Genomic DNA, 27,191 nt, shown 5'->3' with positions numbered 1-27,191 from the left:
TTGCTGGGGATTGTTCGAGTTTGGACAACTGACGGTTTATCTTGTTGCTTAGATTAGGAATAATTTATTTTTGTTGGTTTAGAGTCACTAAATTTGAGTTAGTTTCATATTTTAAGTTTGGTGTCAATTGCATGCTTTTATTTTCTTTTAAATTTTCGAATTTGCATGTTCTTAGTTCTTTCTTGATCTTTAAAAATTCTAAGTTTGGTGTCTTCTTTGTGTTTTCCTTTAAATTTTCGAAAATTTGTGTTTGATTTTCTAAAAATTTTAAGTTTGGTGTCCCTTGTGCTTTTATTTACTTAAAAATTTTTCAAAAATTTGTTCTTGGTGTTCATCTTGATCTTCAAAGTATTCTTGGTGTTCATCTTGACATTCAAAGTTTTCTTGTTTGTTCTCTTTGTTTTGATCTAAAATTTCTAAGTTTAGTGTCATTTTATTGTTTTTCTCTTTCCTCATTCAAATTCAAAAATCAAAAAAATATCTTTTCCTTATTTTATTCATAAATTTCGAAATTTTGCATTAAATTAGACAAGGATTTTCAAAATCATATCTTTTTTTTAGTCAAGTCAAAATTCTAATTTCAAAAATTGATCTTTTCAAATCTTTTTTAAAAATAAAATTTTTTTAATTTCTTCAATCATATCTTTTCAATCATATCTTTTTTTTTTTAATTTGCAATCATATCTTCTCAATCATATCTTTTTCAAAATAATTTTCAATCATATCTTTTTAATTGCTAATTTCAAAATCTTTTTAATTAATTAATTAATTTAGTTTTCAATTTGCTTTTATTTTATTTTATTTTATTTTATTTTTGTTTTCGAAATTTTATTTTATTTTCCATTTATTTTACTTATTATTTTCAGTTACTTTTAAATAAAAAAAAATATAATTCATATAAATTCCTTTTTCTCCATCATGGACATAAGTGGAAGTGAACAGTCCAGAAGGACTCTGGGGTTATATGCTAACCCCATTACAGCTGCATATGGGAGTAGCATCTGTATACCTCCCATCAAAGCAAGCAGCTTTGAGCTAAATCCTCAGCTCATTATCATGGTGCAGCAAAATTGCCAGTATTCCGGTCTTTCACAGGAAGAACCTACTGAGTTTCTGGAACAGTTCATACAAATTGCTGACACAGTACGTGATAAAGAAGTGGATCAGGATGTCTACAGATTATTACTGTTTCCATTTGCTATAAAAGATCAAGCTAAGAGGTGGTTAAATAACCAACCCACAGCAAGCATAAAAACATGGAGACAGTTATCAGACAAATTCCTGAATCAATTTTACCCTCCAAAAAGGATGACACAGCTAAGGCTGGACATCCAAGGCTTTAAACAAGAGGATCATGAATTCCTTTATAATGTCTGGGAGAGGTACAGAGGGATGCTAAGGAAATGCCCCTCTGAAATATTTTCAGAGTGGGTACAGTTAGACATCTTCTACTATGGACTTACAGAAAGAGCTCAGATGTCTCTAGACCACTCAGCTGGTGGATCTATACACATGAAAAAGACGATTGAAGAGGCTCAAGAACTCATAGATACGGTTGCTAGAAATCAACATTTGTACTCTAGCAGTGAGTCCTCCATAAAGGAAGAGGCCAGGGTAGTATCTACTGATCTGAATCCTCAAGAACAGATTATTGAGCTTAATCAACAATTACTCCTTATGACAAAACAATTAGCAGAATTTAAAGAGATGCTCCAAGACACTAAAAATGCTAACAAGAATATAGAAGCACAATTGAATCAGACAAGACAGCAGCTATCTAAACAGATAACAGAAGAATGCCAAGCTGTCCAATTAAGGAGCGGGAAGACATTGAATAAATCAGCTCCAAGTAGCAGAAAGCCAAGAAAGGAACAACTGACAGAGGATGACCAAACCACTACCCAAAATCCCTCTGAGGACAGCAAGAGCCCAGAGAGGAATAATTCTGGCATTCAAACGCCAGAAAAGGGAGAAAAGTTGGCGTTAAACGCCCATTCCTTACCCAGTTATGGCGTTCAAACGCCAGAAAAGGGTGAGAAGCTGGCGTTAAATGCCCATCTAGCACCCAATCCTGGCGTTCAAACGCCAATGAGGGATCAGACACCTGCAAGTGCTGATAGTAACCCCTCTAAGAAGGCTTCTCCAACCACTTCTGTAGGAAATAAACCTGCAGCAACTAAGGTTGAAGAATATAAAGCCAAGATGCCTTATCCTCAAAAGCTCCGCCAAGCGGAACAGGATAAACAATTTGTCCGCTTTGCAGACTATCTCAGGACTCTTGAAATAAAGATCCCGTTTGCAAAGGCACTTGAGCAAATACCCTCTTATGCTAAGTTCATGAAAGAGATCTTAAGTCATAAGAAGGATTGGAGAGAAACTAAAAAAGTGTTCCTCACTGAAGAATGCAGTGCAGTCATTCTGAAAAGCTTACCAGAGAAGCTTCAAGATCCAGGGAGCTTTATGATACCATGCACAATAGAGGGTGCTTGTACTAAGACAACTCTATGTGACCTTGGAGCAAGTATCAATCTAATACCTGCATCCACCATCAGAAAGCTTGGCTTGACTGAAGAGGTCAAACTAACCCGGATATGTCTTCAACTTGCTGATGGCTCCATTAAATACCCATCAGGCATAATTGAGGATATGATTGTCAAGGTTGGGCCATTTGCCTTTCCCACTGACTTTGTAGTGCTGGAAATGGAGGAGCACAAGAGTGCAACTCTGATTCTAGGAAGACCTTTCCTAGCAACTGGACGAACTCTCATTGATGTCCAAAAAGGGGAAGTGACCCTGAGAGTCAATGAGGATGAGTTCAAGTTAAATGTTATCAAAGCTATGCAGCATCTAGACACGTCAAATGACTGCATGAGCGTTGATATTATTGACTCCCTGGTGGAAGAGGTCAATATGACTGAAAGTCTTGAATCAGAGCTAGAGGACATCTTTAAATATGTTCAGCCTGATCTGGAGGAATCAGAGGAAATAAAAGAACCTCTGAAAATCCCTCAGGAAGAGGAGAAACCTCCTAAACCCGAGCTCAAACCACTACCACCATCCCTGGAATATGCATTTCTAGGGGAGGGTGACACTTTTCCAGTGATCATAAGCTCTGCTTTAAATCCACAGGAAGAGAAAGCACTAATTCAAGTGCTAAGGACACACAAGACAACTCTTGGGTAGTCCATAAGTGACCTTAAGGGCATTAGCCCAGCAAGATGCATGCACAAGATCCTATTGGAGGATGATGCTAAGCCAGTGGTTCAACCACAGAGGCGGCTAAATCCAGCCATGAAGGAAGTGGTACAGAAAGAGGTCACTAAGTTACTAGAAGCTGGGATTATTTATCCTATTTCTGATAGCCCCTGGGTGAGCCCTGTCCACGTTGTCCCCAAGAAGGGAGGCATGACAGTGGTTCATAATGAAAAGAATGAACTGGTTCCTACAAGAACAGTTACAGGGTGGCGTATGTGTATTGACTACAGAAGGCTCAATACAGCCACCCGAAAGGATCACTTTCCTTTACCATTCATAGACCAGATGCTAGAGAGACTAGCAGGTCATGAATATTACTGCTTTTTGGATGGCTATTCAGGTTACAACCAAGTTACAGTGGATCCTCAGGACCAAGAGAAAACAGCATTCACATGTCCTTCTGGAGTATTTACCTACAGAAGGATGCCTTTTGGTTTGTGCAATGCACCTGCGACCTTTCAGAGATGCATGCTCTCTATTTTCTCTGATATGGTGGAAAAATTTCTGGAAGTCTTCATGGATGACTTTTCAGTATTTGGAGACTCATTCAGCTCCTGTCTTGACCATTTAGCACTTGTTATGAAAAGATGCCAAGAGACCAACCTAGTTTTAAACTGGGAAAAATGTCACTTCATGGTGATTGAAGGAATTGTCCTTGGGCATAAAATTTCAAACAAGGGAATAGAGGTGGATCAAGCTAAAGTGGAAGTAATTGAAAAATTACCACCACCTGGCAATGTAAAGGCAATCAGAAGCTTTCTGGGACATGCAGGATTCTATAGGAGGTTCATAAAAGATTTTTCAAAAATTGAAAAACCTCTAAGCAACCTGCTAGCTGCTGACACGCCATTTGTGTTTGACACAGAGTGTCTACAGGCGTTTGAAACCCTGAAAGCCAAGCTGGTCACAACACCAGTCATCTCTGCACCTGACTGGACATTACCATTCAAACTAATGTGTGATTCCAGTAACCATGCCATTGGTGTAGTGTTGGGACAGAGGCATAACAAGCTTCTGCACGTTATTTACTATGCTAGCCGTGTTTTAAATGATGCATAGAAGAATTATACAACCACAGAAAAAGAGTTACTTGCAGTGGTTTATGCAATTGACAAGTTTAGATCCTATTTAGTAGGTTCAAAAGTGATTGTGTATACTGACCATGCTGCTCTTAAATACCTACTCACAAAGCAGGATTCAAAACCCAGGCTCATAAGATGGGTATTGCTTCTGCAAGAGTTTGATATAGAAATAAGAGACAGAAAAGGGACAGAGAACCAGGTAGCTGATCACCTGTCCCAGATAGAATCAGTAGCAGGGGCGTCCCACCCTCCTACTGAGATCTCTGAAACCTTTTCGGATGAGCAACTCTTCGCCATTCAGGAAGCACCATGGTTTGCAGATAGGAAAAGGAAGAAGCATGAAAGGCTTCTCTCAATACAGAGTCAAATAAAACCCCCACATTCAAACTCTAAGTTTGGTGTTGGAAGGCCACAACCAAACTCTAAGTTTGGTGTTAAGAGGCCATCATCATGCTCTGAGTATCTGTGAGGCTCCATGAGAGCCCACTGTCAAGCTACTGACATTAAAAAAGTGCTTGTTGGGAGGCAACCCAATTTTACTTATCTATGTTAATTTCTATTTTCTATTGTTATTTTATGTTTTCTGTAGGTTGATGATCATGTGAAGTCACAAAAATAATTGAAAAAGCAAAAACAAACTGAAAAACAGCACATCCTGGAGGAGAAGCCTGCTGGCATTTAAACGCCAGTAAAGGCAGCAGAATGGGCGTTAAACGCCTAGTCTGGCACCATTCTGGGCGTTTAACGCCAGAAATGGGCACCAGACTGGCGTTTAACGCCAGAAAAAGGCAAGAAGCTGGCGTTAAATGCCAGAAATGGGTAGCAACCTGGCGTTTAATGCCAGGATTGGCAGCAAAGGGTGTTTTGCAAGCCTAATTGGTGCAGGGATGGGAAATTCTTGACACTTCGGGATCTGTGGACCCCACAGGATCCCCACCAACCTCAACTCACTTCTTCACACCTTTTCATAATACTCTTCCCCAAATAACCTCCACCAATCACCTCCATTACTCCTCCAAAACCATCATACAAACCACCTACATCCACCCACTCAAATTCAAACCATCACTCCTTCCTTTTCCACATCATAACCACCTAAAACCCCCTTGGACGAATAATTCACACACCTCTATCTCATCCATTTCTTTTTCTTCTCCTCCTTTCTTTATTCTTTTGCTCGAGGACGAGCAAACCTTTTAAGTTTGGTGTGGAAAAGCTCAGGTTTTTTTTTCCATAACCATTTATGGCACTTAAGGCCGGAGAAACTTCTAGAAAGAGGAATGAAAAGGCAATTGCTTTCACCTTCGAGTCATGAGAGATAGAGAGATTCATCTCAAAGGTCCATCAAGACCACTTCTATGAAGTTGTGGCCAAGACTCCTCATTGAAGAGGAGAAGCCCATCACTAAGAAAAGGATGGAGCAAACAAGAGAGCCCACTCATGGACCTCAACAAGAGCATGATGAAAATCATCATCATGAAATCCTTGAGATGCCTCAAGGGATGCATTTTCCTCCACAAAACTATTGGGATCAAATTAACACCTCCCTAGGAGAATTAAGTTCCAATAGGGGACAACTAAGGGTGGAGCACCAAGAGCATTCCATTTTCCTTCATGAAATTAGAGAAGATCAAAGAGTCATGAGAGAGGAGCAACAAAGGCAAGGAAGAGACATTGAGGAGCTCAAGCACTCCATAAGATCTTCAAGAGGAAGAACTATCCGCCATCACTAAGGTGGACCCGTTCTTTAATCTCCTTGTTCTTTATCTTCTGTTTTTCGAATTTTTTATGCTTTATGTTTATCTATGTTTGTGTCTTTATTACATGGTCACTAGTGTCTTAGTGTCTATGCCTTAAAGCTATGAAAATGAATCCATCACCTCTCTTAAATGAAAAATATTTTTAATTGAAAAAGAAAAAGAAGTGCATGAATTTCAAATTTTAAAACAGATTAATTATTTTGATGTGGTGGCAATACTTTTGTTTTTCTGAATGAATGCTTGAACAGTGCATATTTTTGAATTTGTTGATTCATGAATGTTAAAATTGTTGGCTCTTGAAAGAATGATGGAAAAGGAGAAATGTTATTTGATAATCTGAAAAATCATAAAATTGATTCTTGAAGCAAGAAAAAGCAGTGAAAAGCTTGCAGAAAAAAAAAGAGAAAGCAAAAAAAAAAAAAAAAGCAAGCAGAAAAAGCCAATAGCCCTTTAAACCAAAAGGCAAGGGTGAAATAAAAAAAAAGGATCCAAGACTTTGAGCATCAGTGGATAGGAAGGCCTACAGGAATAAAATCCTGGCCTAAGCGGCTGAACCAAGTTGTCCCTAACCATATGCTTGTGGCGTGAAGGTGTCAAGTGAAAACTTGAGACTGATCGGTTAAAGTCGTGGTCCAAAAGCAAAAAGAGTGTGCTTAAGAGCTCTGGACACCTCTAATTGGAGACTCTAGCAAAGCTGAGTCACAATCTGAAAAGGTTCACCCAGTTATGTGTCTGTGGCATTTATGTATCCGGTGGTAATACTGGAAAACAAAATGCTTAGGGTCACGGCCAAGACTCATAAAGTAGTTATGTTCAAGAATCAACATACTTAACTAGGAGAATCAATAACACTATCTGGATTCTGAGTTCTTATAGAAGCCAATCATTCTGAACTTCAAAGGATAAAGTGAGATGCCAAAACTATTCAGAGGCAAAAAGCTAAAAGCCCCGCTCATCTAATTAATATTGATCTTCATAGATGTTTTTGGAATTAATTGTATATTCTCTTCTTTTTATCCTATTTGATTTTTAGTTGCTTGGGGACAAGCAACAATTTAAGTTTGGTGTTGCGATGAGCGGATAATTTATACGCTTTTTGGCATTATTTTTAGTATGTTTTTAGTATATTTTAATTAGTTTTTATTATATTTTTATTAGTTTTTATTTAAAATTCACTTTTTTGGACTTTACTATGAGTTTGTGTGTTTTTCTGTGATTTCAGGTATTTTCTGGCTGAAATTGAGGGACTGAGCAAAAATCTGATTCAGAGGCTGAAAAAGGACTGCAGATGCTGTTGGATTCTGACCTCCCTGCACTCGAAGTGGATTTTCTGGAGCTACAGAAGCCCAATTGGCACGCTCTCAATTGCGTTGGAAAGTAGACATCCTGGGCTTTCCAGAAATATATAATAATCCATACTTTGCCAAAGATTTAATGGCCCAAACCGGTGTTCTAAGTCAGCTTAAGAATTCTGGCATTTAACGCCAGAACTGGCATAAAAGCTGGAGTTAAACGCCCAAACTGGCACAAAAGCTGGCGTTTAACTCCAAGAAAAGTCTCTACACATGAAAGCTTCAATGCTCAGCCCAAGCACACACCAAGTGGGCCCCGGAAGTGGATTTTTACACTAAACACCCTAGCTTACTCATTTTCTGTAACCCTAGGTCACTAGTTTACTATAAAAACTACTTTTAGTGATTCATCTTGTACCTCATGACACTTTACACGTTTTATATTGTATTTTCTATGGCATGAGTCTCTAAACCCCATTGTTGGGGGTGAGGAGCTCTGTTGTTCTTCATGAATTAATGCAATTACTACTATTTTCCATTCTATCACGCTTGCTTCTATTCTAAGATATTCATTCGCACTTCAACCTGATGAATGTGATGATCCGTGACACTCATCATCATTCTCACCTATGAACGCGTGCCTGACAACCACCTCCGTTCTACCTTAGATTGAATGCATATCTCTTAGCCTCATGATTCAGATCAGAGTCTTCGTGGTATAAGCTAGAATTATTGGCGGCCATTCCTGAGATCCGGAACGTCTAAACCTTGTCTGTGGTATTCTGAGTAGGATCTGGGAAGGGATGAATGTGACGAGCTTCAAACTCGCGAGTATTGGGCGTAGTGACAGACGCAAAAGGATCAATGGATCCTATTCCGACATGATCGAGAATCGACAGATGATTAGCGTGCGGTGACAGCGCATTTGGAACATTTTCACTGAGAGGACGGGAAGTAGCCATTGACAACGGTGATGCCCAACTTAAAGCTTGCCATGGAAGGAGCCTTGCGTGCATGAAGAAGAAGATAGTAGGAAAGCAGAGATTCAGAAGACAAAGCATCTCCAAAGCCTCAACCTGTTCTTCATTACTGCATAACAAGTATTTATTTCATGTTCTTTTACTTTTTACAATTAAATCTAAGAATTATTGATATCCTGACTAAGAGTTACAAGATAACCATAGCTTGCTTCAAGCCGACAATCTCCGTGGGATCGACCCTTACTCACGTAAGGTATTACTTGGACGACCTAGTACACTTGCTGGTTAGTTGTGCAGAGTTGCAAAAGTGTGATTGTAATTTCGTGCACCAATGCCTAAGGGAATCAAGCTGATATATTTGAATGATGAGGCTCGGCTTTGGCAGCAGATCCTAGGTAACTACGTGATGCCGAGCACTCATGAGACAGAGGTGCCCACTGCTATGATCACCCTCATCTGGTTTGTGATGGAGGGTAAGGACCTGTATCTTTCACGTTTCATCAGGTATTTTATGGCCAGGGTCCATGTCAGAGGCACTCTCCCTTTCCCTTATCTAATCACCCAGCTAGGCCGCTGAGCTGACGTGCCTTGGGAGCTTGCTGATGAGAAGCCAACTGCTGTAGACTGCAAGAAGATCATACCTCACAGTAGGAAGTTCCAAGCCTTGGGTTATAGGCCGCCTTTTCTTACTGCTTCTGCTGAGGCAGCCACATCTTCAGCTGCCCCTTCTGCATCCACTGCTGCACCAGCTCCATCCACTGCACCTCCACCTGCTCCTGAGCCCATTTATCATCTCGTGCACCGACTCTTCGCACGCCTGGATCATATGGAGCATCGCAACAAGTGACGCTATGAGCACCTAAAGTTGATTATCTGATCCGGCAGCGACATCCACTCCGAGCCTGACACCGCTTCTGAGCCATCTGATGTGGGGGCGGATGATCATGAGGAAGAGGCACATGCCCAGGCTGAGCAAGGAGGACCTGAGCAGGCTGCACCACACCATGAGGAGCCCCACCAGATCCAGGCTACAGATCTGGAGATTCCTCTACAAACAGAGCCTCCGCTTCAGCAGGCAGCTCCTCCTACACTTATCGAGACTGCAGACCCTCAGCCTACCGCAGAGTCACCGGCAGCCCATCCTTCCGGAGATGACACTTCTTCGCACCCAACTTGAGTGAGCATCGAGGATGATGCTATTATTTAAGTGTGGGGAGGTCGCCATCTCCGGCGTACTTTATTTTGGTGAACCACTTTTCAGACTCTCTTTTTATCCTATTTTGTTTATTTTCTATATTACTATTTTTACCTTATCTTATTTATCTTCCAGTACTTGCACATTTTTTCTGTATTTTTACGGTATTTTCGCATTTTGCACTTTGGTTTATATATTTATCTTAGATATTTAGTTTAGTCTAGTTGCAATTTTAGCTTATTAAGTTGTGATATAGAATATATGGATTAATTAGTTTGGTTTACCCTTTTTTTGGCATACGATAACTTGGATTAATTGGAAATAAAAAGAGTAAACTAGAAACTTTAGTATAACGGAATCACAACAATCCACATACTGTATATATATATAGCAATAAATGATTGGTTAATTTACACAACATTTTTCAAGGAAGAACACTAAGATTTTAAGAGCCACCCTAAGATTCACATTGAGCATAATGGGAACTCTTGATTTCTACTTGCATGGCATACATAACTGATATATGATTTTTGAGCCAAAGAACACACAACCTGTGAGTTTTTGAGCTTATTTGTATGGTTACATTATTTAACCATAATTATTTCATTCTTGTGTGTTCGCCTTTCTTTTTTATTCTGGTGACTTTACTTTGTTTTAATCTATATGTCTAATATAGAATGTAGATACATACCAATATATGATTGAGACCATTATTTAAATTGCTCATTTATCCCAAATTAGCCTACCTTTTACATCATCCTTGTTAGCCCCCTTGAGCCTTTTAATCCCCTTTTGTTTTATAACCACATTACTAGCCTTAAGCAGAAAAACAAAATAAAAATCCCAAGTTGAATCCCTAGTTAGTTTAAGATAGAAATTGTGATACACACTAAGTGTGGGAAAACGTGGGAACATGGGTTGGTAGGAAAGAACTAAATTAGTAAAATAGTCAGAAATTTGGGAGCATACTCATGTGAAACCAATTTGAATTAAAATACCATGTGCATTGATATATGTTATTCTTTTAAAAAAATCCTTTTTATAATATAAATAGATAAATAAGGGGATAAAATTACCCCAACAATAAGTTTAGTGAAGAAATCAATGCACATGAGGTAAGAATCAAAATAAAATTGGTACATGAGTATGTATTAAGAAAGTAAAAAATTGGGAACCCCAAGAAAGTTATAAATTATATAGAATATGTATATGTTAGGTGAGATCTTAGACTAATTAAAGGTTCAACTTATAGCTCACTTAGCCTTATATATATACTCTTACCTCTACCTTGGCCCCATTACAACCTTGAAAAAGACCTCATGATGTTTATATGTATACATTGTATAATTGTTGATTGGTTAGATGAAGAACAAAGTTTTAGAAAGCAAGAATAGAAAAGAATAGAGTGATTAACCCCAAACACTGAGTGACTAGAGAGTAAATACAAAATCCAGTAAGGGTTCAACAGCTCATCATCATATATCTCTGCTTAATTGTTTAATTGTCTTACAAGCTTATGAAATATTTTAACCCAACTCAATTGTGACAGTGCTTTAACATGATTTAGGCTTGGCTATGCATATATGATTCCTTGAAAATATGAATCAAATTAACCACATGTAAGCTCTATATATATAGGTGGATAATAATTAATATTGCATGATTCATGTAGGTAGATTGCATTTAGAATAAATTGCATTGCATAAGATTCCATCATTCTAACTTGACCCTTTCTCTTGGATTTAGCATGAGGACATGCTATTGTATAAGTGTGGGGAGGTTGATAAAACCATATTTTATGATGTATTTTGTGCTCAATTTAAATGATTTATTCAATCCTTCACCCACTTATTCATGTAAATTGCATGGTTTTACTATTCCTTCCTTATTTTATGATATATGTGAAAAACATGTTTCCTATGCTTTAAAAATATTAATTTTAATTATCCTTTATTACCATTCGATGTCGTGATTTATGTGTTAAGTATTTTCAGATCTCATAGGGAAGGAATGGCTTAAAGAACAAAAAGAAAACATACAAAAATGGAAGGAAAGCACAAAAATGGAATTTTGAAGAAAAGGCAGCGACGCGAATGCATGGACGACGCGAACGCGTGCCTGGCGCGAAATGGCATCGACGCAAATGCGTGGAAGACGCGGACGCGTGCCTTGAGCAGAACGCAAATGACAGTACGCGTGACTGACGCGTACGCGTGACAAGGAAAACTCTCAGATGATGTGAACGCGTGACCCACGCGAACGTGTGACAGACGCCACGTACAAGAATCTGCAGAAAACACCCCCAGTGATTTCTGGACCCTTTTTCGGTCCAAATCCAAGTCAGAAACATAGAATATAAGCCAGAGAATGGAGGAATCAAAGAACGAAACAACTTAGAGACGATATACAACTCTCATAATTTTAGGATTAGATGTAGTTTTAGAGAGAGAGGTTCTCTCCTCTCTCTTAGGTTTTAGGATTAGGATTCCTTTTATTTTTATCACTTCAATACGAGGTTCAAGATTTTCCTTAATTAATGTTCCTCTTCTATTTTTGTTTATTCCAATGCTTTTACTTGTTAATATTCCAATTTAGCTTACGAACCTTTTTTTTATGTCAAGATTTGAATATTCCATTTAATATTAATTGAGGTATTTCAGATTAATGATTATCTTATTCCATTTATGATGCTTTCAATTTAATTTAGATTTATTTTCTCCCTTTGCTTTGGTTAAGTGATTGGTAACACTTGAGTTATCAAACTCAGCTGTTGGTTGAGATTGGATTTGCTAATTGGTTTGAATCGCTCTAAAAGCTAGTTTTCCCAAAGAAGTTAACTAGGACTTGAGAATCAAATTAATTAGTCTACTTGACTTTCCTTTGCTTTAGTAAGGGTTAACTAAGTGGAATTAAAACCCAATTTTCATCACACCTGATAAGGGTAACTAGGATAGAAATTCCAATTCTTATACATTGCCAAGAGAATTTTATTATTATTAATTTATTTTTCTTATCATTTAAATTACCTGTTCCTTATGTCGAAAACCCAAAAATTTTACCTTTTCCATAACCAATAATAAATCATACTGCCCTGCAACTCCTTGAGAGACGACCCGAGGTTTAAATACTTCGGTTATTTATTTTTATTGGGTTTGCTTAAGTGACAAACAAGTTTTTTTTTGTATGAAAGGATTATTGCTTGGTTTAGAAACTATACTTGCAACGAGAATTTATTGTAAATTCTAAACCATCAATCTTCAGTTCATCACAATCCCACGCGAAGGTCCCCTTTTACCAATACGCGATGAAACAAGGGCAGTGGCTGGTGCCGAAATAGGGGCTATCGGGACTGGTATTGTAGAACTAGATGCAGTAGCCCTTGTCAACCTTCGTGAAGTAGTAAACGGCGCAGGGATAAAGTTGAGTGAGACTCAGAATGAAGGGGTGGGGACTTAAGGTTTTTTACTGCTTTACTTTATTATGTTTTACACTTTTGCTTTTAATATCTTGGTTTTTTTTCTTTTATATTTAGTTACTGTTGTTTATATTTATAATTTAATAAAATTTCTTTAAGTTACATAAATTAAATTTTAGTTAACCTTAAAAATCTGATTATTAATAAAATATACATATTAATTTTTTAAAAATATATAAAATAATATTTACAATTTTAAAAAATTAATGAATATTATCAGTATGTAAAAAAATTTATTTTTTGAAACAAAATAAAATTATTTTGAAAAAAATATATACATAATTTTTTTACTCTTAAAGTATTTAACATTTTGAAAAAAAATGTTATAAAATATACTTATATTTTGTGACAAACAATTAACTTGTTACAAACAATATTAAATTTTGTGACAAATTAATTATTTGTTACAAAACAATTAGAGTTTTTGAAAAAAAACATATTTTGTTACAAAATATTTTAAATTTTTGCAACTTCTTTTTTTTGTTACAAAATATTATAATATTTTATAACAAAATACCATCTCGTTACAAAAACTAACATAATTTATAACAAAAGAAATCAGGTTGTTACAAAAGATTATCATGTTTTGTAACAACTTAAAATGTTGCTACAAAACATTATCTTTTGTAACAATCACCAATTATTATTACAAAAAATTATTTTTTTGTAACAAGTTTAAATTTGATACAAAATTTTTGTTACAAATGTTCTATTTTCTTGTAGTGTTGGTTCTTTTAAAATCTTCTTCATCACTTATAATATCCCCTTCCACCAAACCAGCCATTCTTTTAATATCATGTAGATTTGAATCATATGTTACCATTTTCATGAGATTTATTTTTGAATTGTCATTACACCACTCATTCAAAATATCTTCTGAAATTACCAATCTGCCCTTATCTTCTTCACTCTCTCTCGTCACAGTCATGAGCAACTCCGTCACCTGGTCACTGTATTCCGGCATGTCTATTTCCCTTGTTGACTTTACAACCGTTTCTGCATAGTCACTTTTTGCACCGCTATGTCGCTGTTTGCTGCTTTTGCTGCTAGCAGCAATATTTTCCAAGTTACATCCCAAATCATATGTCTCTCCTCCCACCTCTTTTACCAATACATCAAATCCACTGAAGCCTATTATAGTATGTATCCATTCATTGATCACGTCCAACATGCAGGTATCAATTTGCACGCGTCCAACACTGAAGGAGTTGCACGATTCTGTCATATTATCACACACAACTACTTCGTCCCATTGACTTTTTATCATTTTGAAAGTTTCTACTGACCAGACATGCAAAGGAACTTCAAAGCATTCTAACCACACTCTTCTAGTTTCACTCCGCTCCGCTTCCTCCCATCTCCATACGCTATGGAAGAACTGTAGGAGACTATTCATCTTAAAGAAGTAAGTTTCTTCAGCACTCAGCACACAGTCGAACGTTAGTAGAGTTTTATACGCACCCAATTCTTGTACTTGGATGACTTGAGGCAGGTTTTTCGCAATCTTTTAAAGAATTAAAATCGATGGCTTTTGTCGTCCCTCCCATTAGGCTTCTCGGCAACCAATCCAAATTTTCTTTTGCCACTGTTACCTCCATCTTTTTTGTCCACCTGTTCCTATGTGGATCCTGTTCTTTGTTCTCCTTTCTGGCCTCTTTTGTATTCAGTCGTGCGTCAACATGAGCCTTTTTGCGTTGTGGCTGTCGAACAGTATTGTTTTGATTATCTTCTCGTCTCAGCGCCCTCTTCGTGTCACACACATCCGACTTCCTCCTGTACTTCGCTTCCTTCACAAATACATTTTTTCCTCTCAACCTCATTCGATTCATATCCCTTATCGCCTTCAAAGCCCCTCCCTTCGTAGTGTATTGTATGAACGCAAAAATATATACATTATCCCTTTTTTGTTTACGTGATAAATATATGTCATTTATGCATTCCGTCCAATTGAACAACTGAAACAGTTCTCTCTTTGAGATATCTTCATGAAGAATATCCACAAAAATAGAAAAAGACTCATGTTCTATCCATTGATATTCTTCTTAATTCCAAATTCTTGTATCTTTGTCAAAATAATATCTACTATAAAAGAGGTAGAAATTAGATTGTTTATATTAGGATTTATCCATCATGTGCTCTAAAGATATAAGTTAAGATTACAAATTAAAAAATTTTTTATTGAAAATACAAAAATTTAAGTTTTTAATGTATTTGTTTTATATTAAATAAAAAAATTTAATACTTTTTACTAATGATACTTTTCATGTACCTTTTAAGACATATTAACTAAACCCTTTATATTATTACCTAATTAGAGATTGTTATACCTAGAGAACCTTGCTCTTATTATTTAAAAAGTCATGTACTCCATATGAAATAATTTAAGAATATAGCTTCTGAAAACACTAAACAAGGTAAATAAAACAAAGAAGGAAGAAAACAAAGGTAAAGAAGGTTTTGGTGTTAAGAAAGAGCAATAGAAGAGAGAGAGAGAGAGAGAGAGAGAGAGAGAGAGAGAGAGAGAGAGAAGAGAAACACAAACACCTTCTGAGGTTTGGTGTGAGCTCCTTGCACTGTTGGATCTTCTTCTTCTTCACTTCTCGCTCAACATTCATCTTCTCACATCTCTGGTAATAATCCCTTCACCTTTTCGGGTTTTTTGTTTTTGTTTTTACAAAGTAGCCATTTTTATTTCATTATCGATTGCCCAGATCGTTCAATGCTTCCACATGAGCTATTCACTTTGTATGTGCCCAAATTATTCAATGTTTAGCTTCTCGGTTTCACGAAGAACATGTTTCATTTGGTACACTTTCTAGGAAGAAATTATTTATAGGGCAAAAAAAGGTTATATATTTTCCTTTCAAAAAAAGAAAGAGAAAACACTCGCTTGAATTTTTAATTTTTTCATGCAATCGCACTGGATATGGTGGTGCATTCAGTGACATTGGATAGACTCAGATGGATTTTTATTTATTTGTTTTCTCTTTTCCTTTCTTTTGTAGTGATTGTATTTTGTTTGTCAGTTGAAAATCCCTTTTGGAAAGGTCAAGTAGGAGGAAGAGATTTAGTTAGCCAGGTGCAATTGTTATATGAATCCGGCATTTGATGTTGTGGCCTTTTGAATGATTTTGGAGCCATGTTTCAGTGGCTATTCAGAGGCCATGATTTTCATGAATCTGTTATTTTGTTTTCCCTTTCACTGAGGAGAAATTGTGTGCATGCACGCGCGCACATGTGTGTGTGTGTCATCTTTGTAATGAGAATATAAATGCAGTTATTGCAAATTAGGCACTAATTAGAATTTTAAAAGCAATCATGAGTCATGACCGGTTTACTTATCTTCACAACAGTTAGGTAAAATATTGAACTGAAGTACTAAATTTCTTGTGTGTATTATGTATATAGTTCTAAGAATTGTTTCCTGAGATGTAGGAAACATGCAGAGTCCAGATGCAAATCGGCTTCCCGAGGTTGATTCCTTGCCGGATGGGTTTGTGGAGAGCACTACAGATCCTGTTGCTCCTCCAACACCATCTTCTGAACAAGAGAAACCCCCGAATAACTACACGGAGGATGGTTCCTCAGACCTCACTCGAACTCGTGAATTATCAAATGAGTTGGGAGAAAAAGAGTTTCAAAACAATCATGGTAAGAAAAATCAGGGAGAAACTATAAACTTCTCACGTTCAATTGTCTAAAGCACATACTTTTGATGCTTCAGACTACTCAGTGGAAGTTCAAAATGATAGCTGTATGCGACAGGAAGAAGGCACTCAGATTACACCTCCTGTGGCCAAGTCTGGTTCTGATGCTATGCAATCTGGATGCTGTACAGTGAAGGATAAGCAACATGGTGAATCTCAAAGTTTAGATAAATGTAATTATCCTAAGCCTTAATGCTCCCTTTTGTAGATGTTGTAACCAGTAAATGCATGGTAATTGTTATTATTATATATCTTGGGAATTGCATGAATAACATTTTTCTTGAATAAAGACTTGATCAGTTACATCAGGTTAGCCAATTTTGATCATGTTGGTGAAACTATGTCATGTATTTATTTCCTAGTGATACGTGTATGATGCTTCTGGAAACTATATCAACATAGCACCTAAGACTAAGACCTAATAATTTTGCACACTTTGGTGCTTCTCTCCACCTACATTCTCTTTCTCTTTTATTTTTACTACAAATTCAACATAAATTGTTTTACATTGAGGTCAAATCAGTTCTAGATAACTTCATGGGAAGTTGATAAAAACATTTGGATCACCTAGACTAATATCCATGATTACTTTGCTGGCAAAAACCAAATTGAGTATGCAAACGTTTAAGACTTTTTCGGTTTTACAGATGAATGAGATCTCAATATCTCATCAACAAATATTTCTTATATTTCTCTTGTGCTGCTGGACAATGCACCACACTAACTAGCTTCCGGAAACTCGATTCAATCGATGGATTCATGCTTGCTTGAACTTAGAAGATAATTTTTCATGTGCGCTTTTTATACAACAGAAAAATAATAGAGATAAATGTAAAGAATTGCTCATGTCTGCAAAATATTTATTTGCTAGTTGTTACAATATCCCCTCATTGCATTTATGTGTTCTAGTGCTTTCCTATAGTATCCGACATGGTTTTGTTTCTTTTTTATCCTTTCCTTTGCAGCAACTGTTGAACCTTCGGAGACAAAAGCAGCAAAGGATACATCTTCACCAGATATGGTTGACTCTTCAAAAAACAGAAAACCAGTTAGTAAATTTATCCTGTTAATTCTCATCTATTCACACATGGATTAGTACATATAAATATATCAGCCGTTCTATACATTCTGATGCTCTTGCTCAATAAGTTTAAAAGGATTGTTTTTGCAGTATTCATATTTGAGTTAAAGAGATTTGATTGGGTGAATACTTTTTGCTATATATTTCCTCATTTTCGTCAGTATTAGCAGATGTGTCATGTTCCCTTATTTTTGTTTAATACTACATATGAACATATGAGAATGAGACAACCTTTGGAGGGGACTGAACAGTTAAACTTAATTTCTTAGGAAACTGGTGAAAAGCGTAAGAGTGCAAAGCGTACACTTAAATCAGAAAAGGAGCTTTTGGAGTTTTCACTGAAGTATCAACAAGTGTTGGCAGAAAGAGATGCTGGTATGTTGCAATGAGTAATCTGACTTTGCTTATTAATTTGAAATATACTCTACAAAGCCTTTGCAAAGCTTCAAATTATTGGAATTTTTACTTCATATCAGTATTAGACTAGAGAATTTTAAGGGATTTTTGCTGCATTGATCAATTACCTCAGTAATTTGAGTGCGTACAGTGGTAATTTGTAATGGATTATGTCATTTTATTGTGCTGTTTTGGTCTTCCTTCTGTATGTATGATTTCTCTTTTATTGAACCCTACTTAGCAGGAAAAAGCTTAGTTGTTGTTATGTTATTTCTCTTACAAATATTAAATTGAGGTACCTATTCTATGATAAATTTACCTTCCATTTTTGTGCCTTTAGTGGGCCTAGTATTTCCGGCACTTGCAATGGCTTCTTTATTTCTTTATGTTCAAAAGAACAAGATCTTTCCATTTTCTAGTACCATGGCCAAAATGAACTACCGCTTCCATCATCTCTTCCAACGTTATGTTCCAGTATCTTTTAAGACAAAAGAAAGTAAGGAGGAGGACGAAAGAACAAAAAAAGAACAGTAACGTTCCTCCTTATCCATACCTACCTACCGACTATGGGACCCAACTATCATTGTTCACACATCACATGTGGATTGGTGGATTTCTCATAGTTGGTGCTGCTGCGCACGCAGCTATGTTTAATAGAAAGATATCTATATAATATCTTATTTATATATTTCTTTTTATATTTCTATATTTATTTTTATACTTATTTTTATTCAAAAAGAATAATATATATTAATAAAATAAAAAACGAAATCCAATTTTATTAATAATTAGATATATGTGTAAGACATATTTTCTTAATTCTAATCGACTGGGCGTATTGTGTTGATTCTTTTAAGTAATATATCTGGAAATACCCGTCGATTCCTTATACTCTTATGGAATCTCAAATAAAGGGAAGCATCTCATTTGATAAAATGTTGATGTTAATTTTTTCTTTCCACTGACTGTTGCCTTCTTTATGTAGCTCTTGCTGTTCGAGATAAGCTTGAGTCACTTTGTAGGGAGTTACAACGTCAAAATAAAATGTTGATGGTATATTTCTGTTGCGCTGCTACATCTTAAGATTGTTTAGTTGCCAAATTAAAGCTCTCTTATCTTTGCATTTAGAGTGGCTACTTTTCTTGGGCCAATCTTATGGTCTGTATCAAAACTATTTTCAGGAAGAATGCAAACGTGTATCGACCGAGGGGCAAAACTTGAGGCTGGACCTTTCAGCCAAGTTTCAAGATGCAATCAAGGTTTGATCATTCTCTCTTGTTTAGCGTGTATGATACTGAAATATAGTGCACATTTGGTATATTAGGAAGATGTAAAGGATACTTAAAGGCTTGAGTTTAACTTAGCAATAAAAATGTATAACACATTAATTCAATTTAATCTTTGAGCTGTGCATAGAGGTCTGAGAGGATCAGATGAGTTGCCTTTCTCTGTGATCGGGAATCTTATATCTCCCTTGTCATTGAAATACAATTGCTGCTCGAGCAGTGTAATCTTCGTCAAACATAAAGCGGTGTGATCCCTAAACAAGTTAACTCCTAACCTTTATCTTATACGAACTTCCCTCAAAACAATAAACCTCAATCAGATCTAACTAACTACAGTCTAATATACTCTATAAAGAGGAAACACTGGCTACCATGAACAAAAAGTATCACCTAAAAGGGCCATGATTTTAACAAAGAAGAAATATTTTTTCCTAGCTGCCCCATGATTGTATCATCAATTAGCTTTTTCAGTTGTTATAAAGAAACCACAAAGTTACAGTTGGTGTAATGGTCACAGATATTTGCACAGCAATAATGATTGAGATTGAGATAATATGTTTCAATGTAATAATACCATAAATGAAACTTTTTTTCCTTTTAAAATTTCTTTTTCTCATTTGTAACGATTAGTATTTTGGTGATTTCTCTCACCAATTTCTGTTGCAGGATGTGAGCAATAAGCTTGAAGAGCGAAAGGATGAGTGTCTTACTCAGCTTAAGGAAAATGACATGTAAGACCTCGACAGCTGATATATTTATGTTCAAACATGTGCATATTTTATTTTTGGAAAATACTTAATCACAATAATAACCAGAATTTTGTTATCAAAACTTTTAACCTGTGCATAGATTTGCTCTTTTAGCTGATCCAACCATTGTCACTGAATTTATATAATTTCTGGAAAAAAAATTATTGCACACAACATGAGTCTTGAACCTGTCTCAATCCGCTCACCGTAGTGCTTTGTTCTTTATTTATCATTTATTTATTTATTGTACGGTACATTTATTCTTTAAAAAAACAGTAACTGAATGCCTACAATATTGTTTTATTTAACTGTGGAATTGTATTTAGTTGAGCAGAAAATAATTTGCCATGATTCCAATACAGGTTAAGAAACAAGCTAAAGCAGCTTGCTGATCAATATGAACTATCTGAACAGCAGTACGCCCAGAAGGTAATGTTTGTATCATCCTACGATTAGTCATGTTTACTCATTTTTTGGAATCGATAACCTGTAGTGATTATTTTATGTCTGAATCAACAGTTGAAGCAAAAGACATTGGAACTTCAGCTCGCTGATTTAAGAGTTAAGCAACACGAGGAAAAATTGGTTCAGGAACAGTCTCAGATTAAAGTATATGCAGAACAAGTGTCTCAGCTATTAGCAACAGAAAAGAATTTACGCATGCAGCTGACGACTGATGGGGAAAAATTCCAACAATTCCAGGTTTCATTTGATTCTCTTTGTATTAAAATCTATTTTACGCCAATGAGTTCATTGTTATCTTATGTTATGTTGATATTGACGTGATGTTTGGATACAGAGACTTGTTGTACATATCATTGCTAGATGCTTATATTTTATGACTACAAGTTTTGATGCATTGAGTTTCAGGAAGCCTTGTCAAAAAGCAATGAAGTTTTCGAAACATTTAAAAACGAAATTGAGAAGGTATACTTCACTTCTCTTTGGGTTCTTCCTGGAGTAATGCTGGTTTTACTATGTTGAGTGCATATATAAAGTCTTTGATCTTTTCCTCTATTGTGGTTGTAACTACCAGATGGCGAAATCAATCAAGGAACTCAAGAAGGAAAATCAATTCTTGAAGAGTAAATCTGAAAAGTCTGATATTACGCTTATAGAGTTAGTTGATGAGGTATAGCTTGCAGTTCCATTTTTTCATTGCGCGTATTGCTTGTTTTCCACGAGTGTTTTCATTGTCAAAATGTGTGAAATTTCACTTGTTAACATCTGATCTGAGCAGCGCGAGCGGTTGAAGAAACAACTGGAGAAAACAACGAAACAGAAGGAGAAGCTTGAGTCGTTATGCCGGTCGCTTCAGGCAGAAAGGAAGCAAAGTTCCTCTGAGAACAAAAGCAGCAACAATTCAGTTTCATCATGAAGAAAATAGTTGGTTCTAAGCACATTCCTAGAGACTTGTGGAAGGAAATGTATCATTCTAATACTCTTTTTTTTGTATCTAATCTAGCATGGCTTGTTTTGTCAGGGAACTTTCATGCAATCATGTAATTTCATAATTCTGATTCTTTTGCTATAATACTATCTTATTATATTTTTCTTAAAGATGCAAAGCAGGGTTTTTAGAACATCCTTTGCATATTAGTTAACTATAAAATATCAAAGCGTGACACTATATGAGATTCTTAAATTACATCCAGTCTTAGATGAAAGTTGAACTCGGATGCAGCATTTAAGAGACATCCTAATGTGCCATCTGAACTAAGCCTCAAGCTACAACAAGGGAAATACTAAATATTGCATATTCCAAACAATTGATCTTGGTTAAACATAAGATAAGTTGGGCTGTCTTTGTGTGATTTCAAGATCACAGGTTCAAAACGTAGAAGCAGCTAGCAATATGCAATTAACAGGTTAGCCTGTCCAAATTACATCTTTTGAGTGCGGTCTTTTCTTGGACCTTCCGTTAATGCGGAAGCTTGTGCACCAGGCTACCCTTTGATTTGTTTCCAAATTGGAAGAAGAAGAAAAAGAAGCGTCTTTCATCAAAATGAATCTTCAGGGTTGGGGTTTTGATCTGAGTTGTACATTGAGAAAAGAAGAATTTGCTATGCTTGAAGGTACCCTTCCAGTTAAGTTGTTATTTGAAGGATCAAGATCAGCAAAGGGTGCCACATTGTAACTCATTATGTGAAATGTTTTGAAAAAGTGATAGATTAGATTTAGATGACATGTCCCAAAACTAAAAATGATACAATTTTAGAAGTCTAAGTACATTACCTCATTTTTTATTTTAGCTATACTATCAAACTTAACGATGTGGTTTTCACTTTTCACAGCAGGATCTAACCGACAAGTTCATAAAGATCAGGCACTAAAATCATACTAATTTTTTGAAGATAAGAAGAAACCTTAAATACTAAAAGTTGCTGGTAACTCCAAGCAACATGATTGCAAATTTGCCAATGTATCTCAAACAATGAAAACTAACCGATTTTTTTCCCCAAAGAACATAAGAGTATGTCGCCATAGGTTAAATTATTGGGAGATTCTATGGTGCTTACTAAGAAAATCAACATAATATGTTATCCTTATGTGTCAATTATTGATTGGAGGCTATATCTTTAAATAAAAAAGAGAAAAAAAATATTAAATTAAAGTAATATAATAAAAATTTTATTATAATAGTTTATTATAATAAAAATTTTGAGAAATTTTTTAAATAAATAAATTAAATATTTTATTTTTCAAAATATATTATTATAAGAATATTTATTAATTAATGTAATATTATTTATTTCATTTATATTAAAAATAAGATGTATATACATATATTTTATTTACACTATAAATAAAATAAATAAAATAATATAAACAAAATATTAAAAAAGTCTATTAATGTCTAAAATAATAATAATAAGTATAAAATTAATTAAAATAATAAATATTTAATATTTTTTATTATAAAATTGTTAAAACATAAACTTAGATGAGTTCTGTAAATCGATTTTACTTTTTAAAATAATCTAAAATAAACTATAAATATTGTCTTTTTAATTATCCAATAGTCTATCATAAAAATTAAATAGATATATAAATATTTCATTTACACTTTAAATAAAATTGACTAAAAAAAATTTAATATGTATCTCGTTTACATCTTAAGTACGACAAAAAAAAAATATGGCTCTACGAGAAATTAATACTTAACTCTAAACTATTGATCTTGTATAATCTTTTTAGCGTTGTTATCTATACAAATATAATATGAGTCCTCGTTTTACTTTTTTATCGTAAAAAATAATTGAACTTAAATAATTTGATTAATCATTATAAATTTTAATATAAAATATTTAAGCATTGATATTTTAATTCACAAAATATATAAATTAATTTTATATTCATTAAAATTAAATTTGATAAAATTATTAAAATGATATAATAAATAATTTTATTGAATAATTTTTAATTTTATTAATTAATACAATTTTAATAAATAATATTTTATTCCTTTTTTATTCATGATGGTGCTATGGATGCAGCAATCCTAACCTGACTAAAATTCTTATCGTGACATTTAATTTAATTTTCTTTTAGGATGTAAATGAGATACGTATTTAATTTTTATGATAGACTATTAGATAACTAAAAAGACAGTATTTATAGTTTATTTTGGATTATTTTAAAAAATAAAATCGATTTATATAACTCATCTAAGTTTATGTTTTAACAATTTTATAATAAAAAATATCAAATATTTATTATTTTAATTAATTTTATACTTATTATTATTATTTCAAACATTAATAGAATTTTTTAATATTTTGTTTATATTATTTTATTTATAATATAAACAAAATATATGTATAAACATCTTGTTTTTAATATAAATAGAATAAATAATATTACATTAATTAATAAATATTCTTATAATAATATATTTTGATAAATAAAATATTTAATTTATTTATTTAAAAAAATTTTCAAAATTTGTATTATTATAATAAACTATTATAATAAATTTTTTATTATATTACTTTAATTTATTCTTTTTTTTTTTCATTTAAAAAAAAATAGCCTCCAATCAACAATTAACACATAATAAAGACAGCATGTTATGTTGATTAACCTTATAATTTTATTAAATTTGTAATTAAGTCTTTACATTTTAAAAGTTTTAAATTAGATTTCTGCACTAACTTTAATTATTCCAAAAGCATTTAATTTAACTATATATGTTAAGAAATATTTGCGAATAGTGTAAGATGGATGAAAATATTTTTAGAACATAATTATTGAAAAAGATCTAATACAAATTTAAAATAATATAAAGACTCAATTAAAAACTTCTAAAATGTAAGAATTTCATTACAAATTTGAATGAATTATAAGGACTAAACAAATAATTTAATCGTTAGTATATTTCTCAATAAGAATATAGGACTAGTTATGCTCCATCGTAATGAATTTTTTCACGTGGCAGTGGATCAAGAGCAATCAGCCAAAAATACCAAGGGGAAGTTAAAACTTAAAACCAGTCATCAAGAGCATTTTTTGTATTGAAATTAGGTTTATTTTGATGTTAAAACTATGGGAGTATATTTTGAAAGACGTGTTTTCCATTTGGTGTGCCTTTAAAAAGCTGGCTGTGACTTGCTTAACTTTCTTTCTTTCATATGTTTAAATAGGATGACCATGTTCTGATTAAGTTTAATGATAATTACTAAGTTGATTAGTTATGGTATTACATCAAGGATGTGTTTTAGAAGTTTACTAGTATTTTTATCCGTAATTTTAATATAAATTTTTTAAAATTATGTTGATTTTATCTTAAGTTCCTGATATTATAAATTATGCCACAAAAAATTTATAGAATTAAATTATTTTTACAAAAAAGTTGTAAGTGACAATTTTCGTTGACTAAGAAGATCTCTGTAGATTAAAAAAATTAAATAATATGATTTTTAGTTATTATTTTAATGTAAAAGAGTTTAATTTTTTTACTAATAATTAATTTTAATATTCGTTTCTAAACTTGAAAGAATTTAACGTGTATATTTTTATATTTGATTAGGTGTTAAGTATGTTGTACAAATAAAAATAATTAATTTTTATGCTTGATATTTAAAATAATATTTTTTTCTCTCTATGTATATAAAAATATAATTAGATATTAGCACAAAAAAAATCATATTGATAGTTATAAAATTAACTCAAATTATTTTTTTTAAAACAATTGAATCTTGATTCTAACTTTTAATCACAACATTAGTATTCTCTCTAAATTATATGTAATAATAGGATAAAACACATGCATAAACCAAACACATAATAATATTACATGAAAGTTCTAAATCAAATAATGTTACATGTATGTCTTCATTCATAATTCTATATAAATCAAATTCATATTGAATTTGAATGAGCTATTATAGTACTAAATCGAATCAATATGATTCAAATTACATAGTACACTACTAAATAAATGAAGTTAATTCGATTTACAATTTCCTCTATGTAAATTGAATTAGTAAATTCGATTTACATTTTCATTCACTTTGAAATAGTACTTAAATAGAACAATTCATATAAATAGATGCTTATTAATTTAATTTACTCTTGAATTTTGCTTTTTTTTTTATATTTTAATATTTTTGAGCTTTTATTATTATAAAATTTTTGGTATCTTTTGTACTCTTTATCTTAGATTTTTTATATTTTTGTATTATTAGTATTCATATTTTTAGTAAAAATATTATATATATATATATATATATATAATTAAATATTAAATTAATTGTTATACAATTGTGTATGAATATTATTTAACTTAATTTTTTTATTTTGAATACTTATATAAGAGGAGCAGATTTCGACGCCTTTACAATCTTGAACATCACTAGAAGGCCGCGCGAAAAACCCATGAGCAACAACAAACAATGACGAAGCTGAGTCTGGAACTCTTCTTTCAAAGAGATGCCAACATTGTGACTCGTTGGGATTAGCTACTTGCTTATAGGTTTCCTGAGTACATAGCTCCACTTCTTTTTGCCTTGACGTTTCATATTTTTCTGATATGTTAGGCTATTTATACAAAACAAGTTTTAAAAAATAAAAAAGACCATTTAACGAAAAGTAGGTGTTAGTCAAAGAGTTGCTAGTCGAATTTTTTAAATGCCGATTTGAAGAGAGATTGTTGTCAAAAAGGGTTTTGATTTGATGTAACATGTTTGAAGAATGAAGTTGACAATTGACATGTCAAATTTAATGATGTAATGCATAAGGGCAGTTATTTAGTTTTGTATTAAGACGAAATAGTTATTTTTGAATTCTTCTTCGGCAAATATTCTCATGCACCTCGCATTTCAGCGACTTTCTAAGTCTGAGTCTGTCACGAGTTTATTTTCTGTAGAATTTCTTCCATATCTTTATATTTTTTTTTTCAAATTTTTGTCATTTCTCTTCATGCAATTTATTTTTCTTCGCAAAGTCATTTTTCTTTCTTTAAGTTTTGAATTGTTATTTTATCTTCAAAAGACCCTTAACTTCGTTGAAGGCTTCCATTTACTTTTCTACAATTTCTTTTGTTCTTTATTAAAAATATTTATTTTAGTTGGCATTTTGTTTCTTCTTTTTCTTCAGTTGTTCAAAGTAAAAGTCTTTGGTGCATAAAAGAAAATTGGTACTCGCATAAGAGAAGTAGGTTTCGCTCTCAAATAATAGATATCGAACTAACTAAGATTACAGAAAAATTTCCATAACAAATTCGCACATCCGGTAGGACTCTTTTCTTTGAATTGTGTCAAATATTTTTCTTTTTATCATGGTATTGATTTAGTGTATGCAACTTCAGAGTGGTAAGATCATCAATATGACTGAAGAAACTTCAAACAATAATATTGAGTCATCATCAAATTGTAATTGCAGCACAGACTTCTGCAAGTTCAACATCCCACATAGACGGAAATATTCAGAATT

General features: G+C 33.6%; 1 protein-coding gene across 1 annotated transcript; it reads left to right on the top strand.

Moving 5' to 3' along the window:
- The first annotated feature begins 15,422 nt into the window (after positions 1-15,422).
- LOC107618938 (alpha-taxilin-like protein) lies at positions 15,423-21,841 on the top strand. The gene is made up of 13 exons (XM_088498372.1): positions 15,423-15,669; positions 16,475-16,690; positions 16,764-16,919; positions 17,712-17,794; positions 18,097-18,202; positions 19,209-19,276; positions 19,405-19,482; positions 20,176-20,240; positions 20,621-20,687; positions 20,778-20,960; positions 21,129-21,185; positions 21,295-21,390; positions 21,499-21,841. Exons 2-13 carry the CDS (start codon positions 16,480-16,482, stop codon positions 21,634-21,636), a joined length of 1,308 nt encoding a protein of 435 aa, XP_088354498.1. The 5' UTR covers positions 15,423-15,669; positions 16,475-16,479; the 3' UTR covers positions 21,637-21,841.
- Positions 21,842-27,191: the final 5,350 nt, after the last annotated feature.

Source organism: Arachis ipaensis, chromosome B9, assembly GCF_059453495.1.
Source record: "Arachis ipaensis isolate K30076 ecotype BB chromosome B9, ASM5945349v1, whole genome shotgun sequence".
NCBI classification, from domain to species: Eukaryota; Viridiplantae; Streptophyta; class Magnoliopsida; order Fabales; family Fabaceae; genus Arachis; species Arachis ipaensis.
The sequence above is the reverse complement of the archived record's forward strand: the minus strand, read 5'-3'. Positions and strand labels throughout refer to the sequence as shown.

Coding starts and splice junctions, on each gene's coding strand:
- LOC107618938 (XM_088498372.1), top strand. CDS start 16,480: ATGCAGAGTCCAGATGCAAATCGGCTTCCCGAGGTTGATTCCTTGCCG. Junction 16,691..16,763: donor AGAGTTTCAAAACAATCATG/GTAAGAAAAATC, acceptor TTGATGCTTCAG/ACTACTCAGTGGAAGTTCAA. Junction 16,920..17,711: donor ATCTCAAAGTTTAGATAAAT/GTAATTATCCTA, acceptor TTTCCTTTGCAG/CAACTGTTGAACCTTCGGAG.